Below are 26657 nucleotides of genomic sequence, written 5' to 3' on the forward strand. Positions count from 1 at the left end.
TTATCGATACCATGCTCCATCAAGATTTTGATGGTATTTATATGCCCGGCTTCTGCAGCTCGGTGTAGAGACGTGCGCCCATTGGAAGTCACGGCAGTAATGTCAGCACCTTTTTTCAACAAAAACTCTACAACGTGTTCTTTTCCTGTGTTGGCAGCTTTGTGAAAAGGAGTCTTTTTCTCCCTGTCTTTAGCATCAATGGGGGCCCCTTTTTCAAGGAGAAATTTCACCAGAAGTAGATGTCCCATTTTCGCAGCGTAGTGTAGAGGAGTTCCTTCAGTTGCATCCCGCGCTTCAATCTTAGACTTTTTCTCGACCAACAACTGAGCAGTCTTCAGATTTCCACAAATGGCAGCAACGTGCAGAGCTGTCTTGCTCTGAGAGTCCACTTTAGAGAAAACGTTTCCATGCTCGATTAAATACATGGCGATTTCGTCTTGGTGGTTCTCTATATGGCAGTGAAGAGAAGAGGCTGCTCGTGGAGCTCCTCCAGGGCCATGAAATCTTTCTCAGCCACGATGTCTTTTAACAAATTGATGCAACCGTTTTTGGCGCATTGGTAAGACCACGCTTTAAGATGAGAGGAAAACTGTTTGACTTCGGACCAGTGGAGAGTCGTCCGTTTTGAGAGCTCCTCCAAGGAAAACAAGCACATGGAAGCGTCCGCGTACTCGAAAGGGTTCCACTTGAAGAATTTATCTTTGGTGTAGAGTTCCTTGGTCGTGTTCAGCAAGCACTTGAAGATCTTCTCTTGAGTGATGTCACTGTCGTTAGAATGACGGGAATATTTCAGATTGGTCTTCCGGACATCGATTTTCCGCCCCAGGGACGCTGAGAGATGAAGAGCAGTTCGTCCAGCTTCGTCTCGGAAATGTGAAAGTTTAGGTGCGAGCGTCTGAACTTTTTCTAGGTTTTGATCCAACACCGCAAGATGTAAGTCATGACCTGTGGCTAACTCGTAGTCAAAAAACTTTCTGATTCCTGTATACTTTGATTTAAAAATAAATCGTCTGTCTTCTTCCGGAAAGTCTTCAAAATTAGCAATTATCCACATCGCTGCTAGGTACTCGGTGAAAGTGTGATGACTGAAGGCAAACGTGTTGTCTTTTCTGATTGTCAAAAGCCCCAGCTTGTCGGTTTGATCTTTGATCTCTTGAATAAAACGTTTGTCTACTTTGACGCAAAGTTTTTTGAAAATATCTTCTTCTAAGCAAGTTTGAACAGCTGCGATTTGGTACTGCTTACAATAGTAGTATTTGAATTGATCTACGATCCACTTTAAATTAGCGTTCTCTTTGTTGTCGAAATTAAACATTATCTTCATTTCAATAAAGTTAGCGTACAACCGATTTAAGTTGAGTTGGATGTCCAAATTACTGTATCGAATTGTCTCAGTCAAAATGTACAAATTTAAAGGTATTTTAAGAATGTCGCTGTGCGGCAGCTTGTTGATAATTTCCTCAACTTTATTTTCATCAATATTTTTCAACCTTCTCTTGATGTACTTCTTCTGATCTTCAATTTCCACATCTTTTACTGTGTACAAGTATGGTATTTCAAATGTTTTTTCAATTTGCTTCTCCAGTTCCTTGGTACAAGAAATCCAAACCTTATACCCTTTAAAGATTTTTTTGATTATAGTTTGAGCATCACTAAATCCACCTCGATTCAGTTCGTTCAATCCATCAAACATAAAAACCACTCGTTTTTCCTCCAAGAAGTATCGACAAAACCGATCGTGCCGATGGTTGGTAGCCTTGACATCCAAAAGCTGTTGAACAAGTTCCTTTACTTCAAATTTAGCCAGCTTCTGGAGATGTGGACCTATTTTTTGTAGAGAAACGAATTGAGTCCAAAGGTTGGGAAGGTAGTTATTGGCCATGATCTTCAAGATTGTTGTTTTACCACTGCCAGGTTTGCTGCTAATGAGGTTGACATTACCTTTGATAGCTGAAGGAATCTTCGGATTGACCACTTCTTCAAACCACTCTAAACTCTCGTCTCTGAGCTTCAAGTGATGGTAGGAGACGTTGGTAATTTCTGGGTGGTCAGTCAAGACTAAAACTGAGCCTTCAACTTTAGCAGCGGCATTTTCAGATCGAAGGATCTTAAATCCGAAATCTTCTTTCTTCAATAAGTCGAAGAGCTCCTCCGATTTGCCGTCACAGTGGACCACTGTTGTTTTCTGTTCGCAGACGTTCTTCAGCCGATTGATAGGAACATTCGACCTTAGTAGAGTCATCGGAATGACTATTTCAAATCCTTCTTCAATTTTGGTACCTATTGAGAAGTCACCTTCTAAGAAGGAGAAGATGTCGTCTGGCGTCACGACAGAGTCCAAGTTTAAACCAAAATCTTTCTTTAAACACTGGAGGGTTCTGGCTTCACGTCCTTGGAACGAAATCTTAAATTCTTGGGTTATCTTTTTGTACAAATCTTCACTGTCTTGTAGATCTGCAAGATTGCGAAATATCTTCCATTCTTTGAGACACTCTATGTGCGCGTCTTTTTCAACTAGAACTAGACTTAGTTTGTTATTCTGAAGGGTTTTTAAGATGGTAGTTATTGCGGCAATGAGCTTCTCTGATTTTTTTTTGTAATGAAGAAAAAGAAGCTTCTTCTTTAAAAACCAAACAACTTCAACCAAGTCTTTTTTTCGGGTGTCACTCTTTTGGAGGAATTTATATTCCTTGCCTAGTTGGATTAGATCTGATTCGGACTCCGAATCCAAAGAATAAATGTATTTCAGTTTACTTTCAGTATCCTTTTTTGTAGTTTCAGACAAAATTGTCAAATCAAAGGTTTTTATAACATCTTCGATCAAAGTGCCATTTATGTTGTCTCCGATTTCTATAGATTTGATAAGATAAGATGATAGGACGATTTTCGTTAGGATTAAGATAACTTGGTCCCTGTTGATATTTGTGTCTTCATAATTCTCGTTGCGCAACTGTTGGAAGAAGTTGATATAACAGATCGCGTTGTTTACCTCAGAAAACAATTTCTCTTCAAATAGTGATATTATAGCTTCGGTTGTCTCAGTCACATCTTTCTGTGCCGACATGATGTAAAACTTATTTTCAAAAGTTTTGTCAAAATTGGATTTCTTGAACTGATACACTTCTTCCTTCTCTGATACAACTGGAAGAGGTGACGTTGCTTTCAGCACTTTGTACTCTTTAACACTTTCAATATCCTCAAATTTGACGTTGGTAAAAAGAATCATGATATACTTTTTTAGTTCTTCACTGTTCTTATTATATGCGTTGTAGTACTCCTCTATGCAAAAATTATTTTTCCCTGTCTGTTTCTTAGAAAACTCCGTCTTTGCTTCCTTCTGGTCATTTCCTTTTTCTCGATGCTTTAGCTGAACTGCAAACTTTTCTTCAGAGCCGTTTTGGTACTCTATATCTATGTGCAAATCGTCGAATTTATTAAATCCGCGGGAGTTTATATTGAAAGAGAAGTATTTCACGTCTTTGTGGAAAAGCAGTTGTAAAGCCAGAAGGGCTGGGACAAGTTTTTCGTACTCATAGCCTTGGTTGACGGTCCCGCTTTTATGCTAAAAGGCAATCAATTTATCAGTATGCTAATTGATAATGTTTCTATGGCAAAAATTCATACTTGTTTTGATGGTTGAAGTTCCTTTATGGCCTTTTGATCTCCGAATTGATTTATCGGCATTGTCTAAATGAGATATAATTCAAAAGAAAATTTTTGACTGATATTGAATGGTTCTTACCTTCTTTGATTGTTCCATATTCAGAATTATTAGAAATGTCGTCAAAACTGCGAAGACATTTTTCAATATTGTCGCACTCACATTTTGATTTCAACTGATCTTATCTGAAGATTCTTTAGATATTAGGTGCACTGAACTATCAATTTGATCACGAACAAAGAATAGCTCTGAACTTGAACTCTTATCTAGCTTTAAATAATCTGTTGCAAATTGCAATATTAAGCCTAAGCATCCGTCATCTAACAGGAAAAACAACTCGTCATAATCAGTTCTATTTTAAGTTAATCGGTAATAACAATGATAAGATAAACAAGATAACTATCAATACTCTCTTTGTTGCCATTTTTTCAAGACTTCGACCACCTCTTCTGTCTGATTTCGCTCCGCCACTTCCATCGCCGTCTCGCTCCCCCAACTAACCTGAGCCCCTCTTTTTACCAGAATCTCCACAAGTTCTTTTGCCCCTCTTTCAACCGCATAAAACAACGCCGGTTTTCCAGTTAAATCAATTTCATCGAGCAGCTCCTTCTGCGTCTCTACTAAGAACTCAACAGTTTTAGTGATATTTTTCTGAACTGCAATATGGAGACAGTTGTTTCCTTTGTTGCATGTTTTCTTAACATCCGCGCCTTTTGAAATCAAGTACTCGATTATATTGTTGTGACCTCCAGTGGCGGCACTCATCAAGGGTGTGCGACCCAAATCGTTGACGGCGTTAACATCAACTTCTGCTTCAACTAAAAGCTTTACAATGTCAAGATGACCTTTATAAGCGGCTCGGTGAAGAGGTGTGAATCCCCATATGTCGACAGCTTCGTTTTGACCACGATTCAAGAGTTCTTTGACGATGTTGCGATGACCACGTTGACAAGCGTAATGAAGAGGGACCCGATAGTCGGAATCGATGGCGGTAGAGTCAGCACCGCGTCGAAGAAGATCCTTAATTTTCGATAAATCACCGTCTTCAGCTGCTTGATGCAGAGTCACTATTCTCTTTGCCGTAACAATAGGAGTACCCTTTCTTTCAGCTTGTATTAACACCTCGACGATCTTTTTATGACCTCTGTTGGTGGCCAAGTCCATGGGAGACTTCTGATCGTCGTCTTTCGCAAAGACATCAACACCCTCACTGACCAAATACTTAACAATTTCTAAGTGGCCTTCGATGGCTGCGTAGTGTAAAGGTGTTCTTTTTGAGCGGTCTACTTCATTTTTTGCCGCTTGATGCTCAACCAGAAACTTAACAGTGGCGCCGTGTCCCATTTCTGCAGCTCTGTGAAGAGCTGTTTTCTCTTTGATGGTACGCGCGTTGATGTTAGCACCCTCCTCACATAAGAACTCAACAATTTCCGTGTTTCCCATGTAAGCGGCCTTGTGTAAAGCGGTCTTTTTCTCATGGTCGACAGAGTCTATTGTTGCTCCTTTTTTTAACAGCGTCGCAACTACAGACTTGTGACCAAATTTCGCGGACAGGTGAAGAGGAGTTCGTCCTAAAACGTCCTGAGGATCCACGGGAACGTCTTTGTTTACCAGAAGCTCAACAGTGTTGATTAACCCAAACATGGAAGCTTTGTGAAGAGGTGTCTGTTGAAGACCATCAGTTTTTGTCAAATTAGCTCCGTTGTCAATAAACAACTTTGCGACTTTTTCTTAATTTTGCTCAAGAGCCATGTGGAGGAAACACTCATCTTGAGGCAGACCATGGATTTCAAGTACAAGTTTCAATACGTTGATGCAACCCGTTGTGATAATGCAGTGGCACAAAAATTGAAGACGATCATGATAGGTCTTCAAATACTTCCATTCCAGAGGCTCCACCTTTGACATTTCCTCCAGTGAAGAAAGACACGACGCAGCATCCGCGTACTCAAAACAGTTCCAATGGAACAGCTCGTCTTGTGCCAAAGGATTCGCTCCGAGATCCAACAAAATGTTCAATATCTTCAATCTTGTGCCTTCTAAATTCTTGTGCTTGTACTTAAGAGACGCAGCCAAGTGAAGAGCGGTCCTTCCGCCTTCATCCTTCTCATTAAAGAGCAGTTTGTTCTTCCTAACACCTTCTAGATCCCCCTCAAGAACCGCCAGATGTAAAGGATTACCAGTAGCCAACATCGCGTCGAAAAATCTGCGTATTCCTTCGTGGCGACTGCTGAAAATAAATCCACGATGTTCGGGCGGTACCTCGTGGATGTTTTCACTTAGCCACAACGCAGCAAAGTAGTCTCCAAAAGACTGGTGACTGAAACTGAAAGAGTCGTCGTCATGGATTTTTAGGAACTCCAAGAAGTCTCTGTTTTTCACCCTGTTATAGAAACGCGGGTTCATTTTAACATCCAACTGGATCTCAGATGGTAGACATGTTTTAAGAGCCGCAATTTGGTACCCAGAAATTTGAAAGTCTCTAAATCCGTCAATAATATCTTTGAGGTCTTCATAATGAGCACACCCTATCTTGTCAAGATTGTGTTGGATTTTACCTTCGAAGAAACGATCGTACAGTTGGTCCAAAGATAAGATTCCAACGTCTTCGTTCTTGCCCAGAACCTCGGTGAAAATGTACAGAATCAACGGTATTTTCAGAACACCATCACCAAGGAGCTTCTGTTGAACTTCCTTTCCTAGTTTTTTCTTTATGTAAGTCTCTTGATCGTGTCGCGTTAAATCTCCAACGATGAAAGAGGCAGATACCTTCAAGGGCTTCTGAACTAGTTCCGGCTTCGTACAAGACACCCAAATTGTGTACCCTTCTTTTGATAATCGCTCAAAAACTTCAAGAGACGATGTTATACAACTTTGACTAAGCTCGTTGAGTCCATCGAAGAAGAAGATGACCTTTTTGATGGTAACAAAATGGTTACAAAATTTTTCTCCAGTTTTGTCTTTTTTGGTTGGTTCCAGGAGTTGGTTTAGAACGTTTTCCGGATTTTTGAAAACAGATTTGATTTGCTGGAGGGATGCGCGGACCACCCAGAAGTCGCTGGGACACTCCAAGGCCAGTTTCTTCATCACAGTAGTCTTACCACTTCCGGAAACGCCGGTCAAAACTGTAACGTCACTGCGGTAGAGATCGAGAGACATCAAATCGACTTCTTTTTCCATCCACTCCAAGGAAGTTACTTTTTTGAGCTTTAAGTGTTGAAAGGCCTTTTGGTCTTTGGTGATATTGTCATTGTCTGTTAAAACCAGGACGGGAGCAACCTTTGGTTCCTGGTCGGTGAAGAAAAAAATCTTGTGAGGGAATTTGTTCTTTTCCAACGCTTTCCTGAAGTCTTGGGAATACCCACCACAGTGTACCATCGTCGTACAAGTCATGGTATCCAACCCATCTATGGTGATATTGGACCTGAGCAACTTCCTAGGAATGTATACTTTTGGTAGCTCTTCTAACTTTGTTCCGATGACCAAGACGTCAAGTAACTGGAATATTTCATTTGGTGTTAGAAGATGATCAAAAGAAGTAAGTTTTTTGGGTTGGCGCCCTTGCAGAGAGATCTTAAATGTCTCGATAAAGCTTCCATAGAGGTCGTGGTCTAGTCTCTTTAAGTCGCGAAGGCTTCTAAAAGAGTTCAAATGATACAGCGAGCTTTTTCCAAGAAGAATCAAGCTGGGTCGTTCCTTCAAAGTTGAGAGTAGTTCAATTACAACTTTGATGGTCTTTTCTGACTTGTCTGTGATGTTAAGAAACAGGGGCTTTTGGTGAAGGAACGCAGCAACTTGGGGAGAAATATGAGAGTCTTTGATGAGTTTGAGCTTTTGAGCTTTATCGGTCAAATTTTGGTAGTCCTCTAAACGACTCTTCCAGTTTTTCTTCAAGAACTCAAGAGTGATACAGGTTTGGTCCACGACAGTAATATCAAACTTCATCACAGCTTGTTCAATTAATTCAGTTTTCGGATCAGAAATCTCAGAAGGCCCAAGATTAACAATGTTTTCCGTTACCAGCAGTCTCGCCAGAGTTAACACCACTGCATCTCTGCCAATTTTTGTATCAGTATATGAGTTATCATGCAACTCCGTGAAAAAATGAATGTAAGTAACAGCAACCTTCTCATCAGAAATCAACTCGTTTTGGAAAATATTAATGATGGCTGTCTTCATATCGTCGACGTTCTTCTGGGCGGAAATCAGAAAGAACTTATCCCAAAAAACAGAACTATCAGAATCTTTTGGTTTAAACCGAAAAGTGTCATCTACATTGAAGAAATCGGTGCTAAATTCTGCCTGAGATTTTCTCACTTCGTACTTGCTTATTTTATCAGTATTAAGGAACCGCGCGTTGGTAAACAAAACAATCTTGTGATTTTCATCCTGTACATGCTTATTCTCCTTGTTGAAGCTTTCCAGATACTTCGAAATGTTGAAGCTCTTTGAATTTTGTTCACAGAACGCTTTTTGTGCTTCCAGTTCATCGTGATTTTTCTCTCGGTGCTTGAGTTGAACCTCGAGGTGCTCTTCGGTGCCTTCTTTGTTTACTGTAATAATTGACAAGTCGTCGAATTTGCCATAAGAACTGGAATTTAAACCAAGTGTGAAAGACTTGATAGTTTTATCAAGGACAAGTTTTAGGGCAAGGTACGCAGGGACTAGTCGTTCGTACTGGTAGCCTTTGTTGATGACGCCCGTTTTTGGCTAAAATTGTTTTTTAGAAATTTGTTAATATGAAGATATACAGACCTTCTTTGCTGAAGTCGTCATCTTTTGGTGAAGTCATGACCAAACTATTGAGCTGAACTTTTATCAAAATTTTATATAGTTTTAAGTTAACTTTTAAAAAAAATGTAAGCTATAAGAAGGTTTAAGTTTATAAATACTAAAAGTGATAAATCAATTAAAAGGTGCGCAAACAAAAGGAAATGTCATCTAATCAGTGAGGAGATTTTCGGTAATCATACCAATGAACCCAAATTGTTATTGATGTTGGAACTTATTGCGCTATCTAAATACCTGTTATTTATAAAATCGTCTACAAATATTGCATGCCATCGGTTTCTGACTACAATCTAAAAATAGAATAAATAATCTGTGTGGTGTGCCTCGGAAAACAAAACATACGTCTTGGATTAATTTTCTAACCCCATTTTGGACCATATGGTATTAAAATTATCCAAAACAAACGTAAGATTCACTGATTTGAAAGATTAAACCAAAATAATATGTTGCTTTCCCATGGAGTAATTGATTTCAATGTTTACCTTACATTGATAATGTCGCAATAGTTATTAGTGTATCACGAGCGCAAAAATTCACATTGCCGATTGAGAGGGACAGTTGCTGAAATACATTTGAATTTAAATTAAACTTGAATTTTTCAAATCCTTAGTAAATACAAAGTTTTAAATATGGCAGTGCTACTACTTTAACAACCTAACGGTTCCACAGTTTTAAAATTTTTAAATTTTTAAAGTTTTCCTGGGATATTTTATGTACAAACTATTATTACATAGTTTAATTAAAAAAAAAGAGGTATTTAAAGCATCAAGTTCCAAAGTACGAATTATTTCAAAGGAGGTGATAAATCAATCAAAAGGTGTGCAAACAAAAGAAAGTGTTATCTAACCAGTGAGAGGATTTTCGGTTATCATTCCAACAAACAAAAATTCTATTATTGATCTTCGAAATTACTGCGTTATCTACTTACCTGCAATTTAAAAAAAAATGTTTAAATATATTGCACGTCATCAACTTCTGGGTAGAATCTAAAAATCAAATTAACATTCCATACAGTGTGCCGCGGAAAACGAAACGTACGTCTTGTATTGAATATTCATTCAAATAACAGTCAAAAAGGTGAGGTTATGTTACATTACGCCATACATCTTCTCATTTTTTGTTTCCAACGCAGTTCCAAATAAACAGGTAGAAACCATATGGTATTAAGTCTATCCAAAGCAAATCATAAGGAAAATCCACAGGTTTAAACGATTAAACCAAAATATGTTGCTTTTCATTATAATTTATTCCAATATTTCCGTCACATTGATAATGTCACAAATACAATTATTACGATATCTAAAAACCGCTGATAAAAACGTCTAATGCTGCTGATAACACCTTCGATCTCTGAACCTGTTTAAATGCCGACGGTGAAACACGCTCGCACCAAAATAAACAGCCAAAAACAGGTGCGTATTGCTTAAAAATCTCCCTTTTTGTATATTTTCTTGTAGTTAAAATGTGGAATCGTCAACGAAGGGTACGAATACGAAAAACTCGTCCCTGCGTACTTCGCGCTGGAACTCCTCCTGGACCCAAACGTGAAGAACTTCTTCCTAACACTGAACTCCAACAGCTTCCGGAAGTTCGACGACTTGGTTGTCTCGGTTGTTACCACAAATAGTGAAGAGCACTTTGCTATTCAATTGAAGCACAGAGAGACGGGGAGAGATGTCCTCAACGCACCGGAAGAGTTCCACAGAACTGATAGTAGAAACAAGGCGAAGAGTTATAACATCGCCAGCTACCACAAAGCGTACGACCAAGAGCCTGCAGAAGTCCAGGAGAAGTACAAGTTCATTCTGTTCACAAATGTGAAGTTCTTGAAAATGGAAGCGGTACCCCACTACGAAATCAGGGAGGTTCGCCGACCGTTCTTCACCGATCTCTTCAATGTTGAGGGAATCTACCAGTTCAAAACCAAGAACAGTGGTAGCTTTTGGAACAACTTCTTCCTCATCTCCGCGCAGAAAAAAGTCTCCGACATTGATGGTACTATCATCAAGACCTTTGTCGACAAGTTCAACTCGGATGAACAAACAGCCATTTGCTACATCAACTTCTTCCAGAGATTGCGCAACAATTGTTACACCTCTACGAGAATTACCAGAAGCGAGGTCGTGTTGAATTTGGTCAGGTTTTTGGTCGCTGGTACTACCATCTCATGTCCGGTGGTCTTCACCACCGACCCCAAGATCAACTTGGTGGAACGTGCTCTTAAGATGCTTAATTTCGCTGTTTTGAACATCCCCAGGCGCTTCGTGGAAACCTTCTGGAAAAGTGTCATCACAGAAAACGTCGGCAAATACACGGCCGTGGCTCGCGACCTCAAGTTTCTCTGTAAGAATGAAAATATGACCACAGCTGTGGGTCCTTCAGTTTTGAGCTTGGTGATGGGCAAGCCGCTCTTTCTTTACGTTACTGAGGCCAGTGAGAAGCTCATGGAGGTTGTGAAGAACCTGCTTGCGACTCTGGAGGATAAAGTGACGGTGGTGTTGGTTGGGAGTCTTCAGCACCATCAGCTGAGTCTTCGCGACTTGTCCACGGAAGAACACCTCTACAGGAGTATCATCGAATCTTTCAGAATCTCCCTTCAAGGCCGTGAAACTAAAAGTATTAAAGATCTCCAGGTCCAGGAAGTCAATATCGACCATCTTCTAACCCCAACGGAGATCTTCCAGTTCCTTAAAGGCGACCTCCTGGTCGGGAAAAAGTGCGAAAACTTTCCGGAGTTTTTCATCCCTCGGACTCTGCGACGACGCGATCTCACTCCGGAGATGGTCAAAGTTTTAAGTGCTCAGAAAACAACAGTCGTACATTGTGGAGGAGCTTCTAAAAACTTTCAACATCTTCTTCGTCTAAATCGACACCAAAAGAGCATCATCTTGACTGACGAGGAACTTCCGAACCACGACAATTATTTTCATCTTAAGGTGACCCATAATGGTACTTTGCAATGGTTGGAAAACGTGGTAAACCCAGAAGAGGCAACCATCTTTGATAACGATCTTGCCATGGTCAGTGGAGACTCAGGAATTGGTAAAACAACCTTCTTGAAGTACCTCGCGTTGAGGTGTCCATTGAAGTACTGGGTAACCACAGTTGCTCTTCAGCAGGTACCACAATGGGACTCCGACGTTGATAAAATGTTAAGAGAATTTTTAAGGCAAAGCCAGGAGCTGGATCAACGTATCTGTGACTACTTCTTGTCTCTGAAAAACATCATTTTTCTCTTCGATGGGTTCAACGAACTCAGCAGTACCGTTTTCAACACCGCTCTTGGTACCATCAAGAAGATATCACAAAAAGGCTTCAGAGTTTGGATCTCTTGCACGACGACACTGTCAGAGTTTGTCGAAGAAGCTTTGGAGATCACCAACATTTACGTTATCGAAGATCTAACTTATGAAGACCAGTGCAAATACGTGACTAACAGATTGAAAAGCGCCCACGTCAAGAAAGATATCATCAACCAACTTCTGGAGAAGCTCTTCAACAAGAAGAAACCCGACGATATCTTGAAACTCCCCCTCATTTTGTACATCCTCACCGATAACTTTACGAGGGACTTTGCCAACTGGGAGGTGACGTTAAATCAACTTTACTACAGCTTCATCGAAGGCCAACTCCATCACAACTTGACCAAGACTGGGATTACCAGATTGAGCAACGTCGGCGTAGTCATTGAAGGCTTCAAGAACTACTACTTTAAAGGGTACCAACTGGCAGCTTTGCAAACTTGCTTGGAACCGGATCTCTTCGCCAAGCTTGGTCTCAAAGTGGATAAAACCTTCGTGGAGTCAGTGAGAAGAAACGGAGACTACTTAAACTTCCTTAAGGTTACCAATGGTACCTTTACGTTTAGTCACCGGACTTTTGGGGAGTACTTCGCGGCTATGTGGTTGAGCAATAATTTCGAAGAGGTTCCTGTCGAAGAGCTCGGATTTATCTTCCGGAGGGAGTACGAAGGAATTAAGAGATTCTTTGATGCGAGATTGGCAGAAGGGTGTCCTCTTCATGTCGCGGTCTTAGAAGAAGACCTGGTCAAGGTTAGGAGTCTTAGAGAGAGTAACACTGACGGAGGAGGACGAACGGCTCTTCACGTTGCGGCATCTTACTGCTTAAAACATCAAGTTCTTTACCAGCACCAGGACAAAAAGCGGGAAAGAGCTTCGGGTAAAATGGAAGAGGTGCTAAAGTGTCTTCTGGATCACGGTGCTAAGCCTTCTGAGAAAGACACTTTGCTTGGGTGGAACAGTTTTGAATACGCCGACGCGAGCTTATGCCTCGGAGCCCTGGAGGAGATGTCCAAGACAGAAAAACTCCAATGGAAATGGTTGGCGACAAACCGTCTGCATCTTTTCTCGTTAACTTACCACTGCGCCACCATGGGCTACGTTAATCTTCTGGAAGTCGTCCTAAAGAACGTGGGTTTGGAAGAATTGGAGCACCTCCACGTCCGGAAACCTCTCCTCCACCTCGCTATTATGCACCACCAAGATGATGTTCTTAAACTTCTAATTTCGCATGATCTGAACCTAACTCGAGTAGATTTCCAAAAGTGGACGCCTCTTCACGAAGCTTCCATCTCCGGATCTCTTCAAAGTGTAAACTTGCTACTAGATCACGGTGTTGAGGTCGATCCTGAAGACGCACTCGCTCGTACTCCTCTACATCTAGCAGCCAAAATGGGTAACTACAGCGTGGTAAAGCTCCTAGTGAAGAAAAGAGCAAAAGTTGATGCTGAAGACGTGCAGCATAAAACTCCTCTTCTGAAAGCTGCTTATAGTGGAAGAACGGAAATTGTGAATTATTTGTTAGACCATGGAGCAAACATCCACGCGCAGACTATTGACAGAGCAACTTCTCTTCACCGCGCGGCGGAAATGGGGCATCACACCACCGTGAGAGCTTTGGTGGGACGTGGGGCTGAGGTAGGAGCCACGGAGAAGTACCAAAGAACCGCATTACATTACGCTGCTTACGAAGGACACGTGGAAGTCGTCAAGTTTTTGGTTAAACACGCTGATTTTACCGCGAGAGATGAAGATGGTAACACCGCGAAGAACATCGCGTTGAAAAGAAAACACCAAAAGGTCGTGGAAGTTCTGGAGAACGTGGAGCGGAAGTGTTTGTCGCGGTAAGAAGCTAACTTCAATATTCTTTCTCTAGCTGTTCTTTTAGGGAGTCCACCAGAGTCAAAGAAAGCGCTCTTCACCAAGCAGCGCAACGAGGAGATTTAGATACTGTTAAAAGATTACTGCGCGCTGGTGGTGATGTCGATGAAACTAACCACCACGGAGAGACCCTCCTCCACATCGCGGGCTTCCGAGGAGATCTTCCAATGGTTCGTTTTCTTGTTTCGCTCAATGCAAACTCTGCCGCCATTAGTAAGGATGGTCGAGTTCCTCTCCACCTAGCTTGCCATGGTGGCCACGTCCAAGTCGTCCAAGCGCTCCTCAACAAAGGCCAGAACTCGGCTCTCGACAAGTGGAAGCTCGAGCCGATCCACCGCGCTGCCTATAAAGGCCACATTGCAATCGTCGAGCTCCTTATTAACGCGGGGGTTGATATCAACACAACGAGTGGCGAAGGGTTGACTCCTCTTCACAGCGCGGCTTATGGGGGCCACGTCGAGCTTCTGGAGTGGCTGCTAGAACACGGCGCTGACATCGAGCGGAAACAGAAAAAGAAAGAGACTTGTTTGCACGTGGCGGTACAAAAGGGGTGGATGAAGGCGGTCGACTTTTTGGTGAAGAGGAAAAGAGACATTATAGACGAAGTTGATTGTTTAGGGAGGACAGCATTGCACTTGGCGGCACAGAGAAACAGCACGGATTTGATAGACGTGTTGGTAAAGATGGGAGCAGATGTGGAGAAGGTTGATTATTGCGGGAAGACGGCGCTGGATGTCGCCGTGGATTCTGGACGAAGAGAAATTGTTAGATATCTGAAGAAGTGTCAAAATAAATAGATTTTATCATTTGTTTTTCTTATGATTGAATGTCTTGTTTATCTTATCGTTATCTTGTCGAAAACAGTAGTATTAATAAACACTTAAAATACAACTGTTGAGAGACTTTTCTATTAAAACACAGAAATGGTGAAGGCGCCGGCATTCCAGATGGTGCTGCAACTCGAAGATGATTCCCACCATCCACTCCTGTCCACTCCTGCCTGTCGACAAACTACATACTTCTTTTGCAATATTCCTGGAATCATGAATGTACTCATGATAAGTTTTATCTTTGATTACGATCTCCAGCATTGTTCCATATCATGTAGTACTATGAAGATCAGGTGAGTTTTTTACCGCACTCGTATTGAAGATGTTCCAAACTCCCTGAGATGATCAAAGAACGCGAAGTAAGTCCTCCTCATTCTCTTTCACTCTTCAAATTGTTTTTTCTAGACCTACACCGCCACCAAGGGGGTGGAAAACGAAGGCTACGACTTCGAAGTCGCCATGTTGGCTTACTACTGCTTTCACCTCTCTTACAGCGACGCCCTTGATTTCAAAATCGCCATCTATGACAACCAGTACCACCCTTTCGATGACATCGTGATCGACATCAGTACCACCACCACGGAGAAGTACGCCATCCAACTCAAACACGTCAAAGACAAGCTTCTTCTGAATTGCAACCACTTTGGGAAGAACGGGAAAATGGTACTAAGCAAATACTTTAAGTATGACTTCACCAAAAGCGACCACGTGCTTCTTTTTACAAATGGAGTGGTCAATGAAGAGATCGTAGTTGGAAATTGTACCATCAAGACGAAGACAGAGCTCACACCCATGGAAATGTGTTTGGACACCAGCGGCGACCAAGAGAACCACATTTATGAAATCTACAACGACGAGACTTCCAACAAAATCACGTTCTTCACGTCGCAGAAGAGTAGAATTGACATTGATGAGGCTGTGAAGATGAAGTTCAAAGAGAAGTTTTTTCCCGATGGGAACAACGTGGATGTCGTCGCTCAGAAGTTCCGAAACTTTTTCCAGGAGTGGAAAAAAGGGGCGTTCAACATCTGCAAACTCGACAAAGAAGATATTAAGATGAAGATCGCGGAGATTCTGTTCTTCGAGTATATCGTAGACTACTCGCCTGTGTTTGACGTTACCGTCGGCCCACGAGCTCAAATCCTCCAGAAGGTGTTGTTTTGTTACGACATCACCATCGTCGAAGAACTCAATGACACTCTTTCGTGTCTCTGTCAGTTTGATCTTAAGAAGAGCGATGTGGTAGCTCATGGACAAACTCTTCTGATCAGCACCGGTGATCACGAAAACAAAGAACTCGCGCTTATCTTGTGGCGCCAGAAAAAGTTCCCTCTGGTGGTCAGCGTGAACAAGGACAACCGCACCATCATCACCGAATTGGTCAAAGACCTGGAAGACCAGAATCTCACTTTTATGTTCGTGAGCGATGTCGACGTGGCCCCAGACTTCTCTTCCAAGCACATCTTGGCGACTCTCAAAGACTTGGAAACCTGCCAGCACTACGACGAGCTTTCCCAAGAGTTCAAAATTTCCATTCAAGGCCTGGAAGAACTCTCTCTCAAGCAGTTAACCCTGTACAACCCTTGCTTTGCTGACATCATCACGATGAAAGAGCTTCTCTTGATATGTAAAACCAACCTGGTGGTGGGCGAAGTCGAAGGTCCGCTCCCTCAGCCGTACATCCCTCGACGGTTAATAACAACGGTTTTGAAAACGACCGCTTTGGAACACTTCCCGGACGACCTCTTCGTCATCCGCGGTGACTCCGCGTCCATCACCACGAAATTGAACTGCAAGTTCTGGAAGTTTGAAGAGTTCCTCGAGGTTATGTCACTAGGAAAACGACTTCCATCAAAATCCGTTGTTCTTTGTGCCACCAGCACCAAAGCAAAGGCCTTTGCTATCGCAGTTAAGTACAAATACAGCAACGTCCACTGCCTTAAAGTCATCGATGACGAGCACCTGAAGCTCATCTTCAGCAGACAAAAGTCCGACAGGTTACGCCAGTACCAAGTGCGCTACGAAAGCGAACTTCACCAGGTCATCAAGAGCAATCTCAACTTGATCTGTGCTCGCGCTGGTATGGGCACGATGACCATGTTAAAGTATCTACGAAAGAACGTTCCTCCAGGGTACTGGACCACGAAATTTGACATCCAAGAGCAGAGTTTTGACGTCAAGCTACCACCGCTGGACCAGAAATTCAGAGACTGTTTCAAGAAAGTTCAACGTGTAAATTATTTCTTCTGTGGGATCGACAACATCTCCAACGTGGGTCTCGAGTCCTCCATCTACTTCATAAAGAAGTTGTCAGACGAGAAGTTCAAAGTTTGGGTGTTCGCTGATGACCACCTCCGCGAGCGGTTGGAGAAGGAGCTCAATGTGTTGGCAATGAACATCGAGGAGTTCAGTGAAGAAGAGCAACAACGCTACGTGAAGGAACGACTCCACACCGACAAGATGCTCCAGTGCTTCAAAATGTTGAAGCCCGATATTCTTGGAGCTCCTATGCATCTGTACATGTTGACAGAAATCTTCATTAATGACCCTAAAGCGAGCATGGAAAAAGTGCTTATCGTCACCGACATCTTCAAGTACTTCATTAAGACGAAGTACAAGAATTACCTCAGGAAGGTGAGCGACCATCAGAATCAGATTATACTGGATGGTATTTACTTCCGGAACGAGCAGTACAAGTTAGCAGCGACATCGTGCTTGAACTTAACTGTTAAAGTTGGATGCGATAAGAATTTCCTGGAGCAGATTCGCAGCATCGGCGATGTCATCGGTTTGATCCTCAAAGTTAGTAACGAAGGAAGTGTCATTTTTACCCAACAAGGCTACGCGGACTACTTCGCCGCGTTGTGGTTGGTTGATAACTACCAGAAGGTCGAAGACATCACCAAGTTGATCTTTCGGGAAGAGTTCAAGAATGTTCTCCTCATGTTCAACTTGGAGATGTGTAAGAAGAATGAAGCTCACATGGCGGTGTTGTGTCAAAACTTCGAGCAGCTCCAACAGTGCAAGAAGTTGGATGAGTTGGATCCTTTGAAAAGGTCGCCTCTGCATCTCGCGTGTGGATACGAAACGAAGATCTCCAGACTCCCACCGATGCATGAAAAGTACTTGTTTATGTACGACACGAAGCAGCTTGTGACGGATAACGAAAATGTGAAAAGGATTATAGATTTCTTGATAACAAACACGAAAACCGATCCTCTTCAAGTTGACGAGCTTTTCGGGTGGAACCTCCTTGATTACGCGGTCAATAAGCTCAACCTCTACCCTGTGGAGAGAATCCTAACAGACTTCCCTGAAACCTCCTCCTTGGCTCTGGAGAAACTAACAGCTTTGGAGGATGACTACTTTACGATTGCGTACTTCAGTGTTAAATTTGGGCATGGCAACCTCCTCAAGGTAACTACGCAAGACCCACGCTTCCAGAGAGCCCTCAAGATGGAGAACTGCAACGGAGAAGGTCTTCTCTACTTATCGGTGAAGTACGGAGTTTACAACATTGTGAAAATCCTCCTCGACGCCGGTGCCGACACTGAAACCGTCACCGTTACGTACAACAAAAGAAGCGCCCTCCACGTAGCTGCTGAAAGCGATGCCCACACCATCGTGGAACTCCTTCTGGAGAGAGGCGCGGGAGTCGACATCATGGACCGCTACAGAAATACTCCTCTTCATTTAGCCTCCAGTAAAGGTGCCTACACATCCGTGCAACTCCTCCTTAAGTTCGGAGCCGATGTTAACTCCACCGACAACTTTGGGCGGTCTTCTCTGCAGTTGGCGGCGACGTACGGGCACACTCAAGTTCTTCAGCTGCTGCTGGCTCATGGGGCGAGACCTGATACGTGCGACCGCCTCGGTAACAGCCCACATGGTTGCGCAATGGAGAGAAAGCACCAAAAAATCGTCGAAATTCTTGCAAAAAATGGGGCGACTCCTACGGTTGCTCAACATGATGTGGAAGAGTACGTCAAGTACCCACTGCACTGGGTTGCTTCAACCGGTCAAGCTGAGAAAGTGGTTCTTTTGTTGGGCGAAGGATGGGATATCAACCAGGTTGACCATCTCGGGAGAACTGCGCTGTACCGGGCGGTGGCTGAAGACTTTGTTAAGGTCGTGGAGACCTGTATTACCAACGGAGGTAGTGTTAACATTCCGGACAACAACAAGGTGACACCTTTGTGTAAAGCCATCAGCAACCAGAACGAGAAAGTGGTTAAGCTTCTGGTAATAAATTCCGCAGAAGTCGATGGGTACGACTCCTTCGGTTACACTCCTCTTCATTGGGCCGCCATGATCGGCAACCCAAAAATTGTTAAAAGGTTGTTAACGAAGAACGCGAATTTTCGTGCTTGCGATAATTTCGGACGAAGACCAGTGGAGTGCGCTGTTGAACATGGACACATCTGTGTGGTAAAAACCCTTACTAAAGACTCCACACACTTGGAAGTCGCTCAACAAAGATCAAAATTCCTTCAGTCTTACACGAAAGACATTACCACAAAACTCTCCTCTTTCGAAGAAGCAGTCATCACCGGCAACTACGCTCTTGTTAAAAAATTCCTCAAGCAAGAAAAAGTCAGTCTCGTTGAGGACGTCCTCCACGAGGTCGTCAACAGAAGCCACAAGAAGATCGTGGAGTTGTTGTTACAGAAAAATGTCAGTATCAACAAAACTAAGATGCTCAACTGGGCGGCCTTTAACGGTGACGTCGGGATTGTTGAGCTCCTGGTGAAGTACAACGTCGATGTTAATACTGTTGATGATTTCGGATACAGTTCTGTGGCCATTGCCTCGATGAGGGGGCACCAGGAGGTGCTGCAGAGGTTGCTGAAAAGTGGTGGAGACGTGGAAATGGCAGATGCTTGTGGTAATACACCTCTCAAATGGGCGGAGAAGAAGGGAAGTGTTGACTGTGTTAAGATGCTGCTGGATAAGAGTTCTGTCATGCAAGAAGAGATCTTGGATGTGACGGAGACTCAGGAGAGGTTCTTGAGAATGGTAAAATTGGAGTAATTTTTTGTATCAGAAAATGGAATAAATCTTTTTGCGTATTTTGTATTATTGATTCCATAGGCGTAGAATCAACCGCAGTCAGAACACATATTAACACATGCTATCTTTTTTTAATAAATCAGATAGTAAAAATCATTTTTAACACATTAAAAACAAACTTGTTTTATCGTATTAATTAAGTAATTTGGTTAGTCTTTGAATAAAGTGAGGCTAGGAACCCAATTAGTATTGTCAAGTGTTAACATGAGCTATACGATGTACGCTACGAAAAATATCATAGGTGACTTGATACGTTTTTTTAACGCTCGTTAATATTAAGTTTTACAGTAGTATATACAGGTGGTCCCAGAACTCATGACTCATTGAGCAAGAGAGGGTGCCGACAGCAATACGAATGATAAATTTCAAAACGAAAATTGATTAAGTCTAATTGCGGAAACGCAAACGGGTTGGTGCCATTCCACTTGTGCCGCATTCTTTGGCGGAAGTTATTATACCACCAAGTCTGCGCACTACAAAAACAGCAGCTGAAGAAAATTTTATTCTTAGTGATAGTGGAATCGAAGAAGCAAACCGCATAATAGTATTTGCCTGCACAACAGATGTAAGCCGTCTGATTGAATGTAATACTTGGATTGTTGATGGTACATTTAAAAACGCTCCAAATTTTTAGTACCAGTTATGGGTGATCCATGGAGTTTTTAAAAATAAAACAGTTCCATTTGTCTACGCATTTTTGCCTAACAAGAATGAACCAACATATGAAAGAGCTTTACTTAATGTTTTGGTAAAGATAGATTTAATTCGACCAACAGAAAGAACAAGAAATGTTATAATCGATTTTGAAGAAGCGGTGGTTAATGTTTTTAAAAGATTGATCCCCGATATAAATATACATAGTTGCTTCTTTCATTTCTCTCAAGCGATATGGCGAAAAGTTGCAGAACTGGGAATGGTGCAGATGTACAGAAATGATGAAGACTTTAGGACAATACTAAAATCCTTTTGCGCGCTGTCATTTGTTCCACCAGGGCAAATTTTAGATGCATTTGACTTGTGTAATTCGGCGCAGTCGTGCATTACGTTTTTTCTAGTATTTTTAGTTCACATCATCCAAATCCTTATACAGTCATTGAAAAGGTAATATGAGAGCAAATGAGGACGGATTTTTTACGTACTCGTTTGGAAGGTGGACAAACTGTGCCGCTTTATGCTCGTGTTGCAAACCAAAGACTTTTAAACATAATACGAGAGTTTGACAATCGCAATATTGATGAGTTTCTTCAAGCCTGCAGTCATTACGTACACGTTTAGATGTTTTTCATGTCAGAATTTTGTTTTTTAAGAATGTTATACATATATTTGTAATTCGATTTTTTACGCTGAAACACTGAATTTACGAAACCAACCCTCATTACAGGGTTGTACTCATTTTCTTTTCTTGAAAGGGTACTTCTAACTACCAACACAATGCTACTTGACTCACTCCTTCCGGAACACCCTTATCTAGTCAGTTCCGGGCTTAGCTCAACTGGGAAGTCATGGAATTCTTGCAACAAAACAACATATACATAACTTGCAACATATACATAACTTACCGGGGGAGCTCCGCCCCCTGCCCCATCGCTGGATAGCGGCTCGGATTACTGGCATTGACCCCTTTTTCTGCAACGGAAGGACACTCATGTCCTTACTCCGACCCTGGTGACATCTTGACATCTTTTTCTTTCTTCGAGTACGGCAAAGTCAACCATTACCGTACCCACCCGCGTACTGGAAATTAACCATCCAGCACGACTTCCAGGCCTTCTGGAAGTAAACCATCCAGGCCCTCTGGAAGTAAGCCATCCAGCCCGACATGTAGCCTCTCGCCTTCTGGAAATCTACCATCCAGAACACTTCCTGGAAGTCAGCCATCCAGCCCCCGCACTCGCGCACTACACTCAATTTCCACCTTCTTCTCCTACGGCCAATTCTTCACTTCTTGGCCACTTTCTCTTTCACCGCCCAATTCCTTACTGCCTTAAGCCACACATTCTGGCGTCATTCACCCCAACCAGGAGTGCGCACAAGTTACTGACCAGTCCAAGGGCTCTTAATTACAACATTAATGACTCCCAGTTACGTCATCACCATTATTACAAATACCACATTTTTATTGTCTTACATATTTTTAAAAAATTTATTTTTCTAAGAATTTTATATTTTTTTTAAGAATGTTAAATATTTTTTTGGCCTCATGAATTGTAAACGTCAAATTGACATTCAATTGACATCTTCGGAAACACTAGATTTACAAGCGTCTTGGACGTTGCCCAAGTCGTCTGCTCTTCACATGCGTTTATAAATTAAAATCACTTTATCATAATGAAGATTGATCACCAAAGTGGAATCTACCTAAATTATTATCTCAATTAAGACAATATTTCTATTTTTAAAGTAATATTAAAACGTTTTTTATACAGCGCCATCTTGTGTACTTTTTGTGCACCAACTACAAAATTGACAGAATTGACAGATGATGAAATTTACAAATGTCAGATGTAACAGTTCTCATAAATTTTGAAAAATCGAATTATTTAAATTAAAATTTTTTGGCCAAAAAGTTTAATACAACTCTTGTGCGTTAACCATTTTACAGCGCTCAATCATTAAAGCACTCCGGCTACGCCGTCGTGCTTCAAACTGATTTCGCGCTGTAAAATGTAAGTTACCACACGCGACTGTAAATAACTATTAAGAATTTTATTTTTTTAGTTTTTTACGAATCTTATGTTTTTTTTTAATAATTTGATGAAATTAAATAAAAATTCATATGTAGCCACTGTTATTCAGGTTCAAGACATGTTACTGTGACAGAAGTGTCAAACTTAAATTTAATACAAATTCTTTCCTTAGATAATAACGTTGTATTCTGTCAACATTATTTGTTTTTTAACATTCAGCTTTACCATGCTTTCCTCAGCAATTATTTACTGTAACTGTTTTTTTATTTTACCTTAATTAATTTGAAATTCATTATAACAAGACTTCAGACTTATCTTTTGACAATTAATCCTCATAGTTGAATAATAGGGATTCATTATACAGGCTGATGAAAAAAAGGCGCTCATGCTACCTAGCGTGTTGCAGCTAATTCTTTCCTGAGCCTAAAATTGAAAACCAAAACCAGATTTGCCGAGTACGTTTCATACCGTCAGTTGGTATTACAGTGACGGCCAAAATAAAGTGGTACAGCTCTTCATCGGCATTGTAATCCAGACAAGAAATTCAACTGTTGAACTACTAATAGAACGTTAACATAACTACCAATACTAGACACCTAAAAAATATTAACAAGGGATAAGCTGTGCCTAGAATGTAAAGATGTTTTGTAGATTGCGGATTTATTGAGTATTAAAAGAACATAAGCAATTGAGTGCAATGGTACTTACCTGTATTTGAATTCTACAATGATTCGCATAATATTTCGATCCCGACGAACGCGAAATTATAATTATACAATTTTTATGAGTAATTTTTTATTGCATTTATTTACTCTGGAATTGGATACTCCAGCCATTAATGTAAATAATGGATGTCAGTTATGTTATAAATATTTTATTATCACTTTAGTGAAGTGGTTGTTTGTGAAAAGTAAAATGTGTTGCCTACGCAAAAAAACTAACAGACAAAATAAGCATAGTTGACGAGTTGGGTATGAGATGAGTTGTTATAATACGAAATTACTGTTTCCATTGTGGATGTATGTCAGTTACGAATTGATGAACTGGTTTTCGATGAGTTGGGTTTACCCTGTGTAAGCCGATTCTGTTTTTTGTTGAATGAGAGACAACTCTGAGTCGACTACAACCCTTTCTAAGATTTTACTTTTCATTGATTCAAAAGTGTGTTATCAGACTTCTAACTCATCAAATGTTTTATTTACAAGCGATTAACCAACTGATTATTTCATCGATAAGTAGCCAATTATCGATTAGTTATCATAATAACTATTATTATTATTCAAGTGCATTCGAATTCAAATTGTCCAAGGAATGACGAAAGCTAATGGTGTAACCGGAGATCTGCATGTAAGCGAGTGATGACGTAAGAGTTTCAAAGTTTCACTGATAGTGCTGTAAGTACAGAATTTGTATACTGTATGTTGGTATTGATTTTGTTACTAAGCTCTAAGTGTCAAAACTATGACAAAGCTGAAACGATCAGTAAAGTAGCCCCAGATGTCAAATGTTTTTTAGTAAATTCATATGCAGGGTATGTATTCCAGAAGTCGTGACCCAGAGAAAAAGGCTTGTAAAGGTAACAATTCTAAACCAAAAGTTCGAAACAAAAATTTTTTAGTTCAAAAAATAATCGAGTTAAGACAAAAAAACGGTAGCCAATCTCGAAGCAGAACAGTATTTAAAAATCGGTAACTATGGACATATACCTACTACCATTCATTCGTCAGATAAACATTACACTCCCATTGCGTAGGAAATTGGGATGGCTATATCAATGTTAAATGCTGTCTGTGATACTGCTCGAAGAACATTTCAATATTTTCAAAAAATTATTAATTAAATATATTTTCAAAAATTGGCGCCTGCTTCTGAAAGTTACAACGTACAAGGTGTTTATAAATGTTTCTAGCATCAAGGGTGGCTGTGAAATTCTTGTCGTGCACTATTTTGCCGGTTTGTTTTTATACTGGATATAACTATCTTGAAAATTATTTATAATGTAACTTACATTCATGACGTTTCAGTTACAGTTTTGTGTCCAAGTGTTTAATTTTCAGGTTTTAAACCACAACTAGAACAGTTTATTTCTCAAAATTTACTTTGCTCTAAGTTTGAGGTTAACTGGAAATGTCGGTTGAAAAATCGAAACCCACATTTGTAATGGGTGGCAATTTTTTTTGACATTTCATAGCCACGTTTGATGCTAGAAACATTTATAAACACCTTGTATATGTATATAATATACAGGGTCCGGCAACACTTGTGTCCACCCCCAAAATCGTCTTTAATTTTAAAGATAAAATTTTGAAAATTTGCATACGCTTACAGTTGACAAAGCTCTAGAAGCTGACGCAAAAATTTGTTTTTTATCACCAATAGTTTTGGCGTCGCGACGCCTTAAAAATGTAATTTTTATTTAATTGTAAGGGTTTGTGATATCAACCCCTAATTTAATTTTGTTTGAATATAAATGTGTTAAAAATATCTCAGTTGTTATTTTAGATTCAATGCAAATTGTCTTCAAAATTTGAGAAAAAAATGCTGTTTTATCAAGTTAGTTTTCAATTTCATTACGTCAAAGTTGGGAACTACGTTTACACCCATCTGTTAACATCTTGTGTCACAAATGACATCTGTCCTTTGGCCCGCTTTAGATTGTAACAAAAGTCTTAATTAGTGAAATTGTCGCTTTGTCGATGTTAATTAACGATTTCTGGTGTCTATAAAGTGCAACATGCCCGTGTTAATCAAAATTAACCTTTGTAAAAGTGAATAAAGTGACTTGTGAAATTTTGGTGTAAACGTAGTTTGCCACTGCGCTGTCATAATTTTAAAAACTAACTTGATAAAACAGCGTTTTTTTCGCAAATTTTGAAGACAATTTGCATTAGATTTAAAATAAAAATTCAGATATTTATATCACTGTTATGTTGAAAAAAAATTGAATTCGCGAATATTTCCGCAAAAACTCAAAAGTCGCTAAAAATTATACTTCTTAGGCGTCGCGACGCCAACCAAACCGTGATAAAAGACAAATTTTTGCGTCAGCTTCTAGACCTTTGTCAATTATGCGCGCGTGCAAATTTTCAAAATTGTAACTTTAAAATTAAAGACTATTTTGGGGGTGGACACAAGTGTTGCCGGACCCTGTATACGTATATGTATGTAAAGCGGTCCGAAAATGCATAAAATTTGACAAAAGACGATAAATCATCATAAATGGAAGTTCAAAATAATTGTTTACGTACAATTTAGTTGTACAATTGCGTCCAAAAATAATGCACCATGGTATGAATATAATATGCACCCAACAATAAATTTTACCCCTAGAACTTTTGGGTTGGTCAGCTTGAGATCTGAGCGGTCAGTTTTTTACAAGGGTGCGTCAGACAACCAAATTTTATTTACAACTCACTTGAAAACTCATGCAGATTGAGTCGACTAAACAACATGATTTGAAGACCATTGAAAGAAATTTTGAATCAATGTTGTATTTTTAAACAATGACCTCATTTTCACTATAAGTTGATTGCGATTAAATTAATCACGCATTTAATTAAGTTTGATTGCTGACATGGATGGATGATGGAATCAAATATTAATTTTAATTAAAGATGTAATTTTTAATTTCTAATTTATTTCTTAAAATTCATTTTCCTTCACATAATTCACTTTCATTGCTAAAAAAGTAAATTTTAGAACAATTGATTTTTAATTCTGATCAATAGTAAGTAACTAAGTATAGGCCGGTTTAATGCAATAATTGAAATTAAATTAAACTTGCAACTTACTTATGTCACTTTAACATAACGTTAAATATTTCATTTCATTCTAAATTGTTAGAGTAACAGTATCACTTTAGCAGGAAATTGTATAAAGGCACATTTAACAATCCTAGTGCTGTTAAAAATTTGGCAACAATACTAGTGTTGGTAATTTTGCTAAACTGTTTACATGTTTTACTGATTATGGCCAACTAGCATTTATAATTTTTGAAGCGTCAGTTTAAACATTTTCTCGAGTTTTAGTTTTTCAAACATAGTTTTTCACATGTAAAACCCCAATAACGTTATTTGGTTTCGTAAAAATCTTTGATCAAAATTAAGGATTCGGTAAACCGGGTGTAAAGTCCGTTTTTTTATTAAAAAACCTACCAACACCGCACTCTCTCAGCACTTTACAATCGGCAACATCGTCGATGGTGACTTAAAGTCATAAAATCAAATAGGTTAGCTGCCTAATTGACAATTTGATTACACAAAACGGCCTTCCAAGCTGTGCCGAGTCTATTAAATCCTGATTTGCAATCCAACAGGCTGTAAAAGAAACACGTTTTTAACGGAAACTGCCTAATTTTCAGAAATGTCAAAAAACTGACAAATATTTTTTCACCAAAAATCTCCCTAGGCAACGTTGTCGGGTGTAATAAAGGGGAAAA

The 26657-nt window shown here is 40.3% G+C and overlaps 3 protein-coding genes across 3 annotated transcripts; 2 read left to right on the top strand and 1 right to left on the bottom strand.

The window, feature by feature from the left end:
- Positions 1–348: 348 nt before the first annotated feature.
- On the bottom strand, positions 349–3859 carry LOC148176887 (uncharacterized). The gene is made up of 3 exons (XM_088032930.1): positions 3743–3859; positions 3625–3687; positions 349–3562 (listed from the first exon to the last, which is right to left on the bottom strand). Exons 1-3 carry the CDS (start codon positions 3758–3760, stop codon positions 449–451), a joined length of 3195 nt encoding a protein of 1064 aa, XP_087889056.1. The 5' UTR covers positions 3761–3859; the 3' UTR covers positions 349–448.
- Positions 3860–9688: 5829 nt separating this feature from the next.
- LOC148176888 (uncharacterized) lies at positions 9689–14464 on the top strand. The gene is made up of 3 exons (XM_088032927.1): positions 9689–9864; positions 9910–13595; positions 13640–14464. Exons 1-3 carry the CDS (start codon positions 9817–9819, stop codon positions 14427–14429), a joined length of 4524 nt encoding a protein of 1507 aa, XP_087889053.1. The 5' UTR covers positions 9689–9816; the 3' UTR covers positions 14430–14464.
- A 271-nt stretch (positions 14465–14735) lies between these two features.
- On the top strand, positions 14736–19531 carry LOC148176889 (uncharacterized). The gene is made up of 2 exons (XM_088032926.1): positions 14736–14821; positions 14868–19531. Exons 1-2 carry the CDS (start codon positions 14804–14806, stop codon positions 19491–19493), a joined length of 4644 nt encoding a protein of 1547 aa, XP_087889052.1. The 5' UTR covers positions 14736–14803; the 3' UTR covers positions 19494–19531.
- The last annotated feature ends 7126 nt before the right edge of the window (positions 19532–26657 follow it).

Source organism: Gnatocerus cornutus, chromosome 3 (assembly GCF_029298725.1).
Source record: "Gnatocerus cornutus isolate USDA-ARS CGAHR chromosome 3, icGnaCorn1.1, whole genome shotgun sequence".
Classification (NCBI taxonomy): domain Eukaryota; kingdom Metazoa; phylum Arthropoda; class Insecta; order Coleoptera; family Tenebrionidae; genus Gnatocerus; species Gnatocerus cornutus.

What these genes read in the sequence shown, in the direction of transcription:
- LOC148176888 (XM_088032927.1), top strand. Translation starts at nt 9,817, where the DNA reads ATGCCGACGGTGAAACACGCTCGCACCAAAATAAACAGCCAAAAACAG. An exon ending in AAATAAACAGCCAAAAACAG is followed by an intron (nt 9,865 to 9,909) that starts GTGCGTATTGCT and finishes ATTTTCTTGTAG; the next exon opens with TTAAAATGTGGAATCGTCAA. An exon ending in GAGCGGAAGTGTTTGTCGCG is followed by an intron (nt 13,596 to 13,639) that starts GTAAGAAGCTAA and finishes CTGTTCTTTTAG; the next exon opens with GGAGTCCACCAGAGTCAAAG.
- LOC148176887 (XM_088032930.1), bottom strand. An exon ending in AACTTCAACCATCAAAACAA is followed by an intron (nt 3,563 to 3,624) that starts GTATGAATTTTT and finishes ATTGCCTTTTAG; the next exon opens with CATAAAAGCGGGACCGTCAA.